Source organism: Heptranchias perlo, chromosome 11 (genome assembly GCF_035084215.1).
Source record: "Heptranchias perlo isolate sHepPer1 chromosome 11, sHepPer1.hap1, whole genome shotgun sequence".
Classification (NCBI taxonomy): domain Eukaryota; kingdom Metazoa; phylum Chordata; class Chondrichthyes; order Hexanchiformes; family Hexanchidae; genus Heptranchias; species Heptranchias perlo.
The window spans coordinates 64,321,443-64,338,587 of record NC_090335.1 but is presented as its reverse complement, the minus strand read 5'-3'; the positions used below and the strand labels follow the sequence as shown (position 1 = coordinate 64,338,587).

At 41.5% G+C, this 17,145-nt stretch overlaps 1 protein-coding gene across 2 annotated transcripts in view; it reads right to left on the bottom strand.

Annotated features, from left to right (window-relative positions):
- Positions 1 to 17,145, bottom strand: part of dop1b (DOP1 leucine zipper like protein B) — a 110,368-nt gene that overhangs the window by 63,972 nt on the left and 29,251 nt on the right. For both annotated transcript variants that reach the window (XM_067993267.1, XM_067993269.1), the window contains exons 2-5: positions 15,355 to 15,521; positions 5,306 to 5,487; positions 4,843 to 5,013; positions 918 to 1,107 (exon numbers count right to left, since the gene is read on the bottom strand). In XM_067993267.1, the coding sequence (XP_067849368.1) occupies positions 918 to 1,107; positions 4,843 to 5,013; positions 5,306 to 5,487; positions 15,355 to 15,492 (681 nt within the window). In that variant the 5' untranslated portion in view covers positions 15,493 to 15,521. The remainder of the gene's footprint in view (positions 1 to 917; positions 1,108 to 4,842; positions 5,014 to 5,305; positions 5,488 to 15,354; positions 15,522 to 17,145) is intronic.

Sequence of the window (17,145 nt, the reverse complement as noted above, 5' to 3'; positions counted from 1 at the left end):
CTCCACCACCCTCTCAGGCAGTGAGTTCCAGACCCCTACCACCCCCTGGGTGAAAACATTTTTCCTCAGCTCCCCTCTAATCCTTCTACCAATCACCTTTAATCTATGCCCCCTGGTTATTGACCTCTGTGCTAAAGGAAATATGTCCTTCCTATCCACTCTATCTAGGCCCCTCATAATTTTGTACACTTCAATTAAATCACCCCTCAGCCCCCTCTGTTCCAAGGAAAACAACCCCAGCCTATCCAATCTTTCCTCATAGCTAAAATTCTCCAGTCCGGGCAACATCCTCATAAATCGCCTCCGTACCCTCCCTAGTGCGATCCAATCTTTCCTGTAATGTAGTGACCAGAACGGTACGCAGTACTCAAGCTGTGGCCTAACCTCCCTGCTCTTACATTCTATGCCTTGGCTAATAAAGGAAAGTATTCCATATGCCGCCTTGACCAACCTTATCTACCTGTCCTGCTGCCTTCAGGGATCTGTGGATATGCAGTCCAAGGTCCCTCACTTCCTCTACACCTCAGTATCCTCCCATTTATTGTGTACTCCCTTGCCTTGTTTGCCCTCCCCAAAAGGCATTACCTCATATTTCTCTGGATTGAATTCCATTTGCCACTTTCTGGCCCACCTGACTACTCCATTGATATCTTCCTGCAGTCTACAGCTTTCCTCCTCACTATCAACCACACGGCCAATCATCTGTAAACTTCTTGAACAAGCCCCCCACATTCAAGTCCAAATCATTATCATTCCCAAACTCCTCAAATATAAATCATTGGTGGCAATGCTAGCAAACAACTTCAGTTCAGTCAACACCACCTTCCCACTCTTCCAAAGATCACATGGCCAAAAAAATAAAGCAACACAGAAACAATATAAAAATAACAGGGGTTGGATTGCATTAATGGACTTACCGCAAGGCGAGGGTCTGCGCCAAACATATACTTCTGCTCTTTTCTGTACACAGATCGATTAATGTGGTTGACAATAAAGAGTGAAGCAGGGAGGCGTATGGAAGGGCTGACCATGACACTGCCCCACAGAGCTCCATAGAATACCTCTTGGCCCACTACCAGAATCAGCTTCTGCAGCAAGATGTCCGTTCTTCATTTAAAAATAGAGAAGGAAAAAAAGAAGCAGCTTAAAATGTTTGACTTCAACACAAATTAAGTACCAACACTATGCAGATTTCAAGGCAGTGATCCAAACGAGGGGTTTCAGATCATGACAAAACACAAAGCTTGATTGACTTCTTTGTCAATTGAATCCCATGAATAGATAATGCCAGCAATCTTCTGCCAGACAGCCACATATACAGTTTGCTTTTAAAACCAACTGCTAATTCTTCTGGTTTTGTGTTCTGGATCATGACATTGAGGGAGGAAACGGGGGGGGGGGGGGGGGGGAAGTCAGGGGGTTGATTTTTTTCATCACCATCTTTTCTACATCAGGCAAGTGGGGCATCCATTCCGCCTGCCTCATGATGTCAGCATGATGCTCTCCTTGATATTCATGGTCAGGCCTCAATACAACTGGCGAGGGGGGGGGGGGGGGGGGGGGGGGGGGGGAGTAGGAAATCCAGCTGCCTGAACCAATCTCCACCTAAAACTCAGAACAGGCAGACTTCCAGAGTTCAGTGCGCCGGACTTTTTCTTTCACAATTTTCATCCTGCAACCGCCCCATTTACACCTAAAGACAGGGTATAGCTAGAGAGAAAGTTAGTTCCAAAGCGCCTTAGAACAACAATGCTTTGGATGGTGAGTCACAGAGGAATTCATCTTTCTTGCAGACATGCAGGGTACTTGTTCAGAACTCTCGCTTATTCAATAATTATCAAACCCAACAACTTTTCTGTTTACACCATGGGTACAAACAAAAGTTGTTTTAAAAGCTTAAAATAGGAATAAAAACAAAGTGTATTTTCAGAGGACTAAAAGGTGATGGAGCATCATTAACAGATAACGTCATGTTCTCAGAGCTGAGAGAGAAATGTAGCCGACTGCACCACTATCACCTTAGCAGTCAGTGCAGTGACCAAGTGTTTTAATTGGCCCATTTAGGTCACTAAGTCCTAAGTGGCAGTGTGATTGCTAGGGAAACACTGGATATGCAGTGCAAGATTAGCTCTGCATCTGGTTGAAGGGAAGGCAGGAGTTGAGGTTACACAGTGAGTATGCTCAGTTATGCCTATATATAGAATGAAACCTGATGTTTTCATTGACTACAAAATGCAACCCAGATGAATTTATTCACCTAAACCAGGACATCATCCCAAATATTAGCAAGTTATCGGTAAATTTGCACCTCATTGCAAAGACACCAGGGATATTGGGCTGTGAACACCACTGATCCCTTTCATGGCATTGCTTGAAAAGAGGGGAGATCAACACAACAGTTTTAATGCATACCACCTGGTAAAAAAGGGGTGCCTGGATGTCACCCCTTATAACAATAGTTGTGACAATTCTTTAGAATACAGGTGCATTTTTACAGTACGTCCAAATGAATTGTGCAGAGCTTTACAATTTTCCTGTTTTCCAAGTCAACATTATCTGCTTAAATGGATCACTTAACACATCTAAAGGATTTATTTGCATAAAATATTGGCCTATAAAATCGACTCCCACCTGCTACTGTATATCGCAAGAGTTTGGTCTCCGAATATGAGCAGCACTAACCACAATGTCCATTGGTCACACAGCACAGAAGGCAACATCCTTTTTTTTGAATTTGCAATCGTTCCTCCCCTTCTCTCCCAATGCTGGGGTATCACGACTCCTGCTGTGGTATGGTTCCACAGACAGTCAATCCTTTGTCACTATACCCAAATTATGCCTTTCTTCACCTCTTGAGCATAATTGGCAAGTGTTTGCAGTCTATTCCTCTATGTGGGGGCATCACAAATAAGCCTGAACAAGTTCTCACTTGAAATCCTCCCAAATGCAGGGTAGTGAGTTGGAATCAGAAGAACCCTTTCTGATTCCCTGCCCCCCCCCCCCCACTTCCCTAGCCTGGGGGCAATGAGGCTAATTGTAGCATCCCTAGTTTTATCCTGACTGAGATCAGTTAACTCAGCAAAAACAGGAAATCGAAAATGAGACTTCTGGTCTTGTGTGATACAACACTACACAATACAGTACATTCAGCCACTGAGCCGACAAGAGAACTGGATTCTACTATTTGAGATAATAAATTAAATTCAGTTGGGAATTTAATTCCTCCTTTGTTTTATACATTGTGTCCTTTAGGGTAGGGTTGCCAACTATGGTTGGACCCATTCCTGGAGGTTTGGTCCCATGACATTTGGCACAGTCTGCAAATGTTAGTGCATTTACTTAATGGCTTGGTATTGACCTCAAATTCAGGAACATTACAGGTGACTCATACAAGTCTATCATGGATTGAAATTCTAAATAAAACAGTTTAATGTTGTGCATTCATCAGTGCTGGGATTATACCAAGATTGTAAATGCCAAATAAGTTACTATCCCAGTGCTGATGAATGCACAGCACTAAACTGCTTTATTTATTGTTTTAACACTTGACAGATGTCAGCTCTTCAGTTGACCCAATATTTCTTAAATCCCAATTTACCAAACAAAAAAACATACATCACAGAACAGCAGACCATCACCCTCTCTGAGCTGGAGACCCCAACAATTTCCATCACATGGAACAAGAAGGCATCAAACACTGACATTTCTAATCTTAATTTAAGGAATGATTCCTTCAAATTTTTTATTTAGTATTAGAGCTCTGAATTATCAGGAAAGACTTGAGAAACTTGGATTTTTTCATGCTTAAAAGAAGTGTCTGAGAAGTATTAGGTAGAATTAAAATAATCCACACAATCTGATTAAATATTGAATAGTACCCCACATTGCAACAGCATCAGTCCAACAAAAGCTGCCAGCAGTTGTGCAACTGTATTTCATCAAAGGCTTCTTTCCGAATCTATCCGCCATCAACCAAATTTTCTACTGGTCTCAAGACAGCAAATATTGTAATAGATAGCAACAGGCCAGTTTCATTTTAATTTGAAGAGACATGCTGGAGAAGGAAGACATACATTATCCATCACATGATATGTGTAAAGAATACAATGATTTCATGACAAAGTGACAAATTTTCACACAAACTGTACCATAAACTCTGATGATTGACACGTGATAAACTAAGTCAACGCTTGAAAACTTTTTGGTAAGTTCTGTGGCCCATAAACAAAGGAATTATTGAAATGTTCACCACTAGCATTTTCCAGTAACAGGATCCCCTTCGTAACAAGCATCAGGTATTGCATGACTAGGTGCAAAGTAAAATTCACTCTACCCTACCCAACAATGTGCCTTAGTCCACATCCTAGAAGAGCTCCCCTCTAATGGACTAGTGTAACATTTTTCCATCTCCTATACCAGCTATTCTCATGGCCTCTGATGAGGCTGTTAAGTTAGGGTAGTCTTGTGTTGTGCACCTATGCTTACTGGGAATTGGGCTGAGGTTGCTTAAACTAATTTTACAAAGGGCATTTATTTGATAGCTAACAGACAGAAGAGATGTTTCTCATCAGTCTGGGCTGGATCTGAATCCAAGTCGAGAGGACTTCATTTTATTATTAAAGAGTTAGTCCAACCAGAATTTGTATATTTAGCCATGAACTGCTTTAATAATCAGATAACACGTAGCTCCTTTAAAGCCCCGCACCATTACCCAATTCTTTTCCAAACTGAACCCACAAAGTTGAAATACAAAACAAACGGACACATCAGTTTCCAAAGAGCTCAAAAGAGCAAGAAATGGTGAAATACACATCACACTCAAACAACAGTAGTTTACCTCACCTCTCATAAATCTCTGATCCCTCCTCCAGCCCTGGTAGCAGTCCTGTGATGAAGGCTTGAAGACTGGGATTTAAGGATTTATGTAGTGGGAGGTAGTACTTCTCGTACAGCCCAAGAAGCACTGGCTTCACAGACATAGCTGCATTGCCCAGCAAAGGAAACAGGCCCGAGCTACAAGAACAAAACAATAATTTTCTTGTTAAACTTGGCCGAGGTATGCATCACTGTGCACAGCGTGAGTAAATGCAGAGAGGGAGAACATGCTTTTTAAATGGATGCAGGTCCTCAGGCGCAAGTACATTCCCCATATACATAGAAATTAAATTTTTAATTATACAAATCTACAGGCTGCGTCAGCGTTAAAGTTTACAACACCACCAAATAAACAATTTGCTCAAAAACTGTTCATGAGCTGGAGAAAAAAACATCAGCTGCTTTTTGTACAAGTCTTTATCTACTGCACCTGTAAAAGAACAAGTCCTTGGCCAGCCATTTGGTTCCGATTATTTTAAATATGACTTCATAAGTTTCCAGTGCCTTCAGGTGGACACCACTGGGAAGAGCCGGATGTAAGCATTGCGCAAGTCTTTTGCCAATGATCAGACGCTTTGGTAGGAGGGAATACTTCAAATTGCTCTGGAGTGCCTGCAGATACAGAAGATTGAACATTAACACAGCAACACTTAACATTTCAAAAAAGGTAGCAAATTATTAGATCACAAAATACAAACTATAAGTTAAACTTAGAAAATTTTTCAAATAGCATCCCTTCTAAAATGTCTCTTGGGTGAAGGAGAGGAGAGAGGTGGCAAGACTAGAGATAAATTAATTTCTTCCACATAACCCCGGCCCCCCCATTCCTAATCAAAAGGTACAGAAATTATAATGGCGGAACAGGAGGCATGTTGATAAAATTAAAGGCACACCAAATTAAAGTGAGTGTGGATCGCCATGGACAGCAAATTGGTCAAGTGGCTAATAGATTTTTTTGGAATGGAGGGATATGAACAGTGGTGCCCTCTGGTGTCAGTATTAGGACCATTGATTTTCTCACAAAAAAGGAAATTTTGAGCAATTTTTTTTGATCAATTTAATTAAAATCAAAAAGTCATACTAAACAAAATACAAGGTAGAAAATACACATTCTATGGACTCAAGATAATAAAACACACCCTGACTATTAAATAGATACAAGATATTGAATATAGAAGTCAACAAGCCTAGGCCATTCAAAATTGGGACTGTTCCTGGTTACCAGGCCACTGGATTTTCCTTTGTAAAGGCAGGTTAACTCAGTAGCTTGCTCCTGAAGAGAAGACCAAGTCACTAGCTGGGATTACTGGAATGACCAGGGTCTTTATGGGCTGATGCTGAACAGATTCACGTTCAGTTTTGGTAAGGGAAGTGATTTCCATTTTAACTCTAGATGTTTTGCAAACTGTCTGAAGATAGATGGTTTCTTATTTGTGATCAGATTAAAACGCTGCTTTTCCTCACAGGGCAGAGTGCAAATTACAGCTACTCACAGTCTGCTGTATAACTCCAATCTTGCCAGCTGAACTTTGCACTCTACATAAAGTGCCAGTAACTAGGTAATAATTTCCAATAGCAAAAGGTAAATTATCTACTATTTAAAAGTTAATGGTGACCCTGTTTTGAACCTCTTAAGTACACATGTGCCTGTTTTGATCGAATACCCCATCAGTGACATGAACAGAACTGGCAACAGGGAAGTGCCTACAGACATAAGCAACAATGAAACTCAAAAAAAATCTAAAAAAAAATCAATACTTCTGTTCTACATTTACATTCAAATAATATTAACTTCATTAAAACCCTTCTGAAAAATCGATATTATACCCACTGAAGCATCCACTAATTTAGTTGCTTCCTCAAAAGGATTCCAATAGAAATCATCAGACACAACATTGCTTGAAATAGTCTCTAATATTATAGAACCGCTTTAAGTAGGAGCAGTTCTGTGGGTTACAACTGTGGAACCCACCCCACTTACATTCTGGTAATGGGGAAAGGTGAAGTGGATGTTTTGCCTTCTGCCCCAGGACTTTCCCAGCTGGCAGGGCAAGTCTGTACAGGTCAGCCAGAAAAAAATCGGCACCTTATACAATCACCTTGGAGGAGCAGGTAAACACTAAATCAAGGTGCTTCTCCACTGCTTCAGCAGTAGTAGGGCCTCCACACTTACTACACTGCTGCTGAAGCCAGGCCGGCATTTGTAGCAACACTAATGCCAAGGGGGCATTTGTCCATGCCGTTTCTTATAACTTCTACATTCTCCAAATGATCATGGACAGTGCCTCACAAAATGCTTTTGAGCATCATACCTATAAGAGCATCAGACTAACTTGTCAACAATTCCTGGATACAAGTCTCATTCATTTTTGAATATCAAAAGCAACATTTGCCATCTACCAGTGTTCAGGAATGGCTCCTGTGTTTACTACTGGATGTAAATACGAAAAAGGAGCAAAATGGTGTCATCGACATGTGTAACCTGTCAGGAGGGGGAAAGATGAGCGTATACCAAGCCCTTTCTAGAAACACCAAATTAACAGGTGCGTGGAAATTGTCACCCATTTATTTGGAACGCACCCCTCCCCCAAGGTGGACGCGAAGAATTTAATTTTAAACAATAGATCAAACCATTTCATGGCCAGATGTTATGCTGCAGCTACCAGTTCCCAGCTAACTGCAGGAACGCGTTTGGCTGCAGAAAACTAATTGGTGCCTGAGAAAATTTTACTCCCTTCTGATCCTTAACAGATCCAAACAGGAAAATCCTAATGAACACCAGTCACAGGATGTTTCACAGGTGGTGTATGCCATACCAGCTGTTCACAAGTGTAGGTGTGAAGTGTACTTACTCCTCTTATTAGAACAATTCAATCAAAGTTTCTGGAAAGTGGAAACTTACCAAATTTACAATCCAAACTGATGGTACACAAGTTTTCTTAATATACTGTATTGTTATTCTATCTGTAATCTATCCCACACTAAGCCCCGTTTGCCTGTTATTCCTGAACTTGCTGACCTACATTGGCTCTCGGTCCAATGCCACCAATTTAAAATTCTCATCCTCATTTTTTAATCCCCTTCACAGCCTTGCCCCTCCCAATCTCTAACATTTTCCCTCCCTCCAACCCCATCAGAGCTCTCCATTCATCCGACTCAGACTTCTTTTGCATCTCTCCCTCCCTTTGACCTTCCATGCCTTAAGCCGCCTAGGCTCCACACTCGAACTCCCTTACTAAACCTCTCCACTTGCATCTCCTCCTTAAAATCCACCACTTTGATCAAGCTTTTGGTCACCCCTCCTAATATTTCTTTTTCTTTGGCTGGGTGTCAATCTTGGTCTGATTAAGCCTCTGACATGCCACGGGATAATTTTCTACATTAGGCACTATATAATTGAAAGTTGTTGTTGTTTAATGTCAGTTGTGGGGAAGTTATTGGATCTATCAAGGACAGTGTGACTGAGCACTTGGACAAGTACATGTTGATCAAATAGAGTCAGCATGGATTTATGAAGAGTAGATCCTGCCTGATCAATCTAGTTGAATTTTTTGAGGTCACTTAACACAATGGATATGGGAGCGTCTGTGGATGTTGCTTATATGGACTTTCCAAAGGCATTTGATAAGATTCTGGCCAAGAGATTAGCAGCAAAAATGAAACCGCACGGAATTGGAGGTAACCTTGTGACACAGGTTAGTAATTGGTTGAGAAGTAGGAGACAGAGTTAGGATAAAGGAAATGCACATTGATTGCCAGGATGTGGTAAGTGGTATTCCCAAGGGATCCATACTGGAGCCTCAGCTTTTCATCATATATAGATCAATGACCTGGATGAAGGAATAGAGAGTTGTACATCCAAGTTTGCAGATGACAAGTAAGTTATATAAGATGGAAGCAGAAAGCTACAAAGGGACATAGGCACACTAAATTAATGGGCCACCACCACACGAGAGGACACTACCCACCAGGTACATGGTTCATACTCCTGTGACTCGGCCAACGTTGTCTACCTCATACGTTGCAGGAAAGGATGTCCCAGAGCATGGTACATTGGAGAGACCATGCAGACGCTGCGACAACGGATGAACGGACACCGCGCAACAATCGCCAGACAGGAGGGTTCTCTCCCTGTCGGGGAACACTTCAGCAGTCATGGACATTCAGCCATCGACCTTCAGGTAAGCATACTCCAAGGCGGCCTTCGAGACACACGACAACGCAAAATTGTCGAGCAGAAATTGATAGCCAAGTTCCGCACCCATGAGGACGGCCTCAACCGGGATCTTGGGTTCATGTCACACTACACGTAACCCCAGCAGTGAACAAATGTTATCTGTTTTTAATACAACGGGTCATTTGCTATCTTCCTTCCGGATGTCTCTGTCTCTCTCTCTCTTTTTTTTGGGGGGTTTGTATATTCGTTGGCCTTGTAGGTGACATCTCTCTGTCTGCTCACTGTGATTGCCTTGGCAACGGGCAGTAATCACCAGGCATTGTTCTGTGATTTATAAATGCGAAGGATTCGAAGATTTCATTTCCACAACATTCACCTGAGGAAGGAGGAAGCCTCCGAAAGCTTGTGAAATTTAAAATAAATTTGTTGGACTATAACTTGGTGTTGTAAAATTGTTTACAATTGTCAACCTCAGTCCATCACCGGCATCTCCACATCATGACCACCCTTTCAGGCAGTGCATTCCAGATTACTTTGGATTGGATTCAAGAAAGACAAATCAAAATATTTCCTTAATGACAAGAGAATAGGAACTGTGAGAAGCAAAGGGATTTGGGTGGCCAGGTATAAAAATTAACAAAAGCGAGTATACATGTACAAAAAGGCTAATGGGATGTTGGCCTTTATCTCAAGGGAACTGGAATACAAAGGGGAGGAAGTAATGCTTCGGTTGTTCAAAGCCTTGGACAGACATCATCTGGACTACTGTATTCAGTTTTAAGCACTGCACCTCAGGAAGGACATATTGGCCTTGGGGTGGATACGGCACAGATTCATAATTATGAGGACAGGTTGCATAAAGTTGGTTTGTATTCCCTTGAGTCTAGACAATTGAGGGGTGATCTAATTGTTTAAAATGATAAAGGGATTTAGTAAGAGTAAATTCAGAGAAGCTATTGCCTCTAGTGGGGGAAATCCAGGACCAGGGGGCACAATCTTAAAAATAGAGCTAGGCCATTCAGGAGTGAAAGCAAGAAGCGCTTGTTCACACGAAGGATAGTGGAAATATGCAATTCTCTCCCCCAATTGACTGGATGCTGGGACAATTGAAATGTTCAAGACTGAGATCGACAGATTTTTTATTAGGTAAGGGTGTCAAGGGATATGGATCAAAGACAGATAACTGGAGTTGGGGTACGATCCAAGTGAATGGCAGAACAGGCTCCAGGGGCTGAATGACCTGCTCCTGTTCCTATGTTGTTAATAATTAGTTTAGGGCAGTGGTGTCAGTTTTTCAGAAGTGTCCATTGTAATGAAGGCTTGTAAAAGGCCACAGCCTAGAAATTATATTGCACAATACTACCCTATGAACACTTAACTCATTTGTATTAAATTATTTTTCTGTTATTCTAACTGAAATATTAACCTGTTTAAAATAAAAGCATTGTGTTTGCATGGTAGTAACCCACAGCATCATCTTTTACTCAGTTTATTGTGAGACTGCGTTTGAGTGAATAAAAATTAATTCACTTCACTAAAGTTGATTCAGAAATTCCACACCCCCACCCAGGTTTAATCGAAAGTGCATCAATTGTGCTCCATTCCTGAACCATGTTATAAGGTGCTTGCTGATAAATACACAGTTCTGCACATTCAGCAGACAGACTTGATATAATTCCTTGGCAGGAGGGTCGGATCGATTTAAAAGGATGGGCCAGAGATTAATTGCCTACGAGGTATAGAAAGACTTGAGCAACGCAGTCCCTAGGTGCTAAGGTGCCAGGGTTTTCTGATTCATTGATAGCACTGACTCACTCTTCCAATCCCACAATGCAAGATAATGGTCTAATCTGGGGTGGTGGGGGTCGGGAGGGCGGGGGGGGGGGGGGGGAAAGAGGAGGAGGAGGGGCAGGAGGAGGAGGGGCAGGAGGGAGAGGGAAGCATAAAGACAGCCAAAGGCAGTCTTGCAGAAATCTCCCAGCCACCAGTTGCATTGTGACGTTAGCAGGAGACATGGGTCCTGGTCACCTGCCCACTCACTTAGTTGGAGAAACGTGTGGGATTAACATATTTCGAGATCTGGAAGACTTCAAAAAAAGAATTGCATTTATCAATAAGGATAACAGAGATAAGTCTTTTGCAATCTTGTAGAGGAGTAGGAGTGGGCCTTTTGCTGAACCTCAGTGCACAGCAATGGGCTTTAAAAAATTGACGGTCAGAAGTAGCACCGAGTCAAATTCCCTTTTTGTTCATCAGATGAGCTCCATTAGAAAAAAAGAAAATACAGGAGAGAGATTGGTGCTGGATTAAATTTTGTGAAACTGGAGTATCACTTAAAATTAGGTTTCAAAGAATGTGCTTACATATCAAAAATGTTACGATCTATTAAGAAAGGCAATAATTTTACCATTTATAAATTTAAAAACTTTTACCTGCCCTTCAATGATGCAATTTTTTTTTCTCTATAAGAGCTCAAGAAATCATCATTTGACCATAAGCCTATCCCTTGCACTAGTCACGTACAATCTGACTTTGATCTTTTGCCTTCAAATTTACCTGTGGGAAATCAAATAATTGATGCCTTTGTCTGAAATTCCACTCTACTACTTTATCAGAGCAGTTGACCCATTTAATTTAACCCATTTATTTTCACAAGCAAAATTTAAACCGGTACATATCTCACACTTGTACTTGAGCAAATCTGATGACCAAGAGAGAAAAATTGGGTTGAGTGCTACAGGCATCTCTATGCTGACTGCAATTTAAAATTAGAATGCCTGTCACAGTGGGTTAAACTGTACCAGAATGCTTAGTACTATTCTTCTACAGCAATGCAAACGACCCATCTCAGTTATCCGATCTTTAGCCAAGAGGGATTTCAACATGCATCTTCACAGTTCAGGGCCTTAACTTTTGACAGTGAAGACCGTTAACCACTGGCTGCTGACCTGTGCAATGGATGTTCCTCAGGGGCAGCATTAGGACTGTGGAACCCGCAAAATTGCACGGGGCCCCGAACAGAACCAATAGTAAGTTTAAAGATCTTGACTTTAATCAATGTAGGGGCCCCAAACCGAAACTTTGCACGGGGCCCCTGCAAGGCAAACACCAATCCTGATGTTTCTTCCTTTTCAGACCCTTATTACTGTTGAATTAGAAACATTTTGAACCACACCCAGATAAGTTGTAAATACATATTTCTTTTAATGTCACTACTGTGCCTAATACAGTAAGCTAAACTGAACTTCACTCTGATTACACTGCAGAAATGTGCAATGAAACACAGCTTATCTTCTGAAATTATTTTTTTTTTTTTGGAAACACATTACAGACACTTTTCATTGCATTTACTGCTTTCCTTCACCTTACTCTCTTCCAAACTAAACAAACAAGTTCACACACCATAAGTATACACTTTGTATATTTTTATAGCATGATGTATTACAAAATTTCAGTGAAACCTTGTGATATGTGCTGCCTCCAGATTTACTTTAAAAAGAGCAAGGATAGTATCCGACTAAAAACAAGGACATATAAGGTAGCCAAACTTAGTGGGAGGATAGAAGATTGGGAATTCTTCAAAAGACAGCAAAAAGTAACTAAAGGATTGATTAAGAAAGGGAAGTTAGATTATGAAAAGAAATTAGCAAAAAATATAAAAACAGATAGCAAGAGTTTCTATAGTTATATAAAAAGAAAAAGGGTGGCTAAGGCAAACATAGGTCCCTTAGAGGATGAGACCGGGAAATTAATGGTGGGAAACATGGAGATGGCAAAAATGCTGAACAAATATTTTGTTTCAGTCTTTACAGTAGAGGACACTAAGAATATCCCAACACTGGACAAACAGGGGACTCTCGGGGGGGAGGAGCTAAATACGATTAAAATCACTCAGGAGATGGTACTCAGTAAAATAATGGGACTCAAGGCGGATAAATCCCCTGGACCTGATGGCTTCCATCCTAGGGTCTTGAGGGAAGTGGCAGTAGGGATTGTGGATGCTTTGGTGATAGTTTTCCAAAATTCCCTGGACTCAGGAGAGGTCCCGGCAGATTGGAAAACTGCTAATGTAACACCGTTATTTAAAAAGGGTAGTAGGCAGAAGGCTGGAAATTATAGGCCAGTTAGCTTAACATCTGCGGTGGGTAAAATTTTGGAGTCTATTATTAAGGAGACAGTAACGGAACATTTAGATAAGCATAATTTAATAGGACAAAGTCAGCATGGCTTTATGAAGGGGAAGTCATGTCTGACAAATTTGCTTGAGTTCTTCGAGGATATAACGTATAGGGTGGATAAAGGGGAACCAGTGGACATAGTGTATTTAGACTTCCAGAAGGCATTCGACAAGGTGCCACATAAAAGATTATTACTTAAGATAAAAAATCACGGGATTGGGGGTAATATTCTGGCATGGGTGGAGGATTGGTTATCAAACAGGAAGCAGAGAGTTGGGATAAATGGTTCATTTTTGGACTGGCAACCAGTAACCAGTGGTGTTCCACAGGGGTCGGTGCTGGGTCCCCAACTCTTTACAATCTATATTAACGATTTGGAGGAGGGGACCGAGTGCAACATATCAAAATTTGCAGATGATACAAAGATGGGAGGGAAAGTAGAGAGTGAGGAGGACATAAAAAACCTGCAAGGGGATATAGACAGGCTGGGTGAGTGGGCGGAGATTTGGCAGATGCAATATAATATTGGAAAATGTGAGGTTATGCACTTTGGCAGGAAAAATCAGAGAGCAAGTTATTTTCTTAATGGCGAGAGACTGGAAAGTACTGCAGTACAAAGGGATCTGGGGGTCCTCGTGCAAGAAAATCAAAAAGTTGGTATGCAGGTGCAGCAGGTGATCAAGAAAGCCAACGGAATGTTGGCTTTTATTGCTAGGGGGATAGAATATAAAAACAAGGAGGTATTGCTGCAGTTATATAAGGTATTGGTGAGACCGCACCTGGAATACTGCATACAGTTTTGGTCTCCATACTTAAGAAAAGACATACTTGCTCTCGAGGCAGTACAAAGAAGGTTCACTCGGTTAATCCCGGGGATGAGGGGGCGGACATATGAGGAGAGGTTGAGTAGATTGGGACTCTACTCATTGGAGTTCAGAAGAATGAGAGGCGATCTTATTGAAACATATAAGATTGTGAAGGGTCTTGATCGGGTGGATGCAGTAAGGATGTTCCCAAAGATGGGTGAAACTAGAACTAGGGGGCATAATCTTAGAATAAGGGGCTGCTCTTTCAAAACTGAGATGAGGAGAAACTTCTTCACTCAGAGGGTGGTAGGTCTGTGGAATTTGCTGCCCCAGGAAGCTGTGGAAGCTACATCATTAGATAAATTTAAAACAGAAATAGACAGTTTCCTAGAAGTAAAGGGAATTAGGGGTTATGGGGAGCGGGCAGGAAATTGGACATGAAGCTGAGTTCGGATCGGTCAATGCCCTGTGGGTGGCGGAGAGGGCCCAGGGGCTATGTGGCCGGGTCCTGCTCCGACTTCTTGTGTTCTTTAGATTTGTGGTTGGGATCAGATCAGCCATGATCTTATTGAATGGCGGAGCAGGCTCGAGGGGCCGATTGGCCTACTCCTGCTCCAATTTCTTATGTTCTTATGTTCTTATTTGGGATTTTCTTCCACTTCCATCCCCATGAACAGTAACTTGGGCTCCCGCTCGCTGCCCCCTCACACAGCACATCTGAAACAGGGAATTCAGCAGCATGGCAGAAAACAGAGGCAACAAAGGCAGTGATAAGGGTTTCAGCAACAGATGAGCAGAGGCAGGGGCAGAGACAGGCGATGTTAAGGAGGTGGAAGTAGGCGGTGTTGATGATGGAGCGGATATGGGGTCTGAAGCTCATCTCAGGGTCAATTAGGATGTCAAGGTTGCGAACTGTCTGGTTCAGCTTCAGACAGTGGCCAGGGTGAAGGATGGAATCAGTGGCCAGGGTACAAAGTTTGTGGCGGGGACCGAAGACAATGGCTTCGGTCTTCCCACTACTAAGTTGGAGGAAATTTCTGTTCATCCAGCACTGGATGTCATAACAGTGTTAACATGATAATAGCTTCCTAAAGATAATTAAAAACCATCTTCCTCCTCTAGTAAGCATGGGATACATGGGACATCGCCATGAGCACCAAAACCTGTGTCCAGGCCACAATTCAGCTAGCCAGATGAGCAAAAGATGTAAAAGCTTCTCTGACTTTGGAAGGTGAGCAGTATGCAAATTGTGGGTAATGTAACATGGTGTGTAAAATGTATTTCATATCAATTTTCTTGTTTAAATACACACACTCACCTTGTTAAGCTTTCCCAGTGAGGAGATAAGATCTGCCCACTCACTGGAGGATTCAAAGTTTTTCAAAGCTTTATCAATTGTAGCAGAATAACTTCTGTATCTGTATTCATTCATCAGATTTAACTCTTCTTGTTCCATCTTTCTTTCTCATAGCAGTTTACTCAACACTGGAGGACAAAACACCATGAAAAAAAGTTAGTTTTATGGCAAACATAACAATCAGCTGACAAATGCAAAAAACAAGCAAACAGAGAGGTCATTTATTTTAAAATACACATTTAGGAAAATGCATTTAGTTCCAATATTTTATAGAACCAATGCCACAGTTATAGAGTATAGGCATATTATGCTTTAAACCATATGGTGTGATCTACATGAAATGGACTTAGTGCTGTTGCTGTACATTAGCTGCATCAGCTAATGCAAAGCTGACTTTTTAGACCTCTAAAAAGGACTTACTATTGTCAGAAATGTCTGATACTGAACCAATTGATGCATCATAGATTCATATCATAGTGGGTACAGCACAGGAGGAGGCCAATTGGCCCATCATGCCCGCTCTTTGAAGGCAATATCCAATTAGTCCCATTCCCCTGTTCTTTCCCCAAAGCAGTGTAAATGTTGCCCCTTCAAGTATTTATCCAATTCCCTTTTGAAAGTTATTATTGAATCTGCTTCAAGGTTAATGCTGCAGTACAAACGCAACATTAACCTTGATTAAATGTGTAGTTTGGTGTCTATTTCAACACTGCAGCAGCATATACACTTTTAACATAATCAAACAGATGTTAAATGACAAATACTGCAGACATATGTAAATACTACTTAAATCAAAACAATTGGTAATTAAAGTTTTGGGGGAAAAAAACCAAAAATCTTTTAAAGATAACTGCAAGTTCACTCAGCGGCCTTTTTGCCCTCCACTTTTCTATCTTTTTTTAAAAAAAACTTTCCGTGTTCTTTTGAAGGCAGTGACTGACCTGGCCCACAATTCCAAACTGACCGTTCTCCAGCAGCGAGACTTGCCCATGTCAGCAGGCCATTACACTGTGCAGCCAATCACAGCAGAACCTGACCCTGTAATTATTGTGCCAATATTAACATCTGTAGTCAAGAGCAACAAATTTCTTGACTGCTCCCTCTGACCTGGAAATATTTGAGATTGGCAGCTGCATGGTTTACTAAAATGACTATGTTTTGAAGCTCTGAAATCTTTTCCAGTTGTCATTAATTGGAATGAACAAATGCCACAATAACCTAAATGTTCACTTTTCAGCAGAATGCCCCTATTTGTATTTTTTGCCCTTTTCTAGTCCACAGACATTGCTGCCAATTATAATGCTTCCACTACAGAGTTATCAAGTAACAAAGTTTAAAATTTGCTTGCAAGCAAAAATTGACTTCAAGAGGACAGACAGGCTGGCAGAATGTACGGACACATGGCAGATGAAATTCAACGCAGAAAAGTGAGAAGTGATACATTTTGGCAGGAAGAACGAGGAGAGACAATATAAACTAAAGGGCACAATTCTAAAAGGGATGCAGGAACAGAGAGACCTGGGGGTATAGGTGCCCAAATCGCTGAAGGTGGCAGGACAGGTTGAAAAAGCAGTTAAGAAAGCATTAGGGATCCTGGGCTTTATAAATAGAGGCATAGAGTACAAAAGCAAGGAGGTATCGATGAAACTTTATAAAACACTGGTTCGGCCACAACTGGAGTATTGTGTCCAGTTCTGGGCACTGCACTTTAGGAAGGATGTAAAGGCCTTAGAGAGGATACAGAGGAGATTT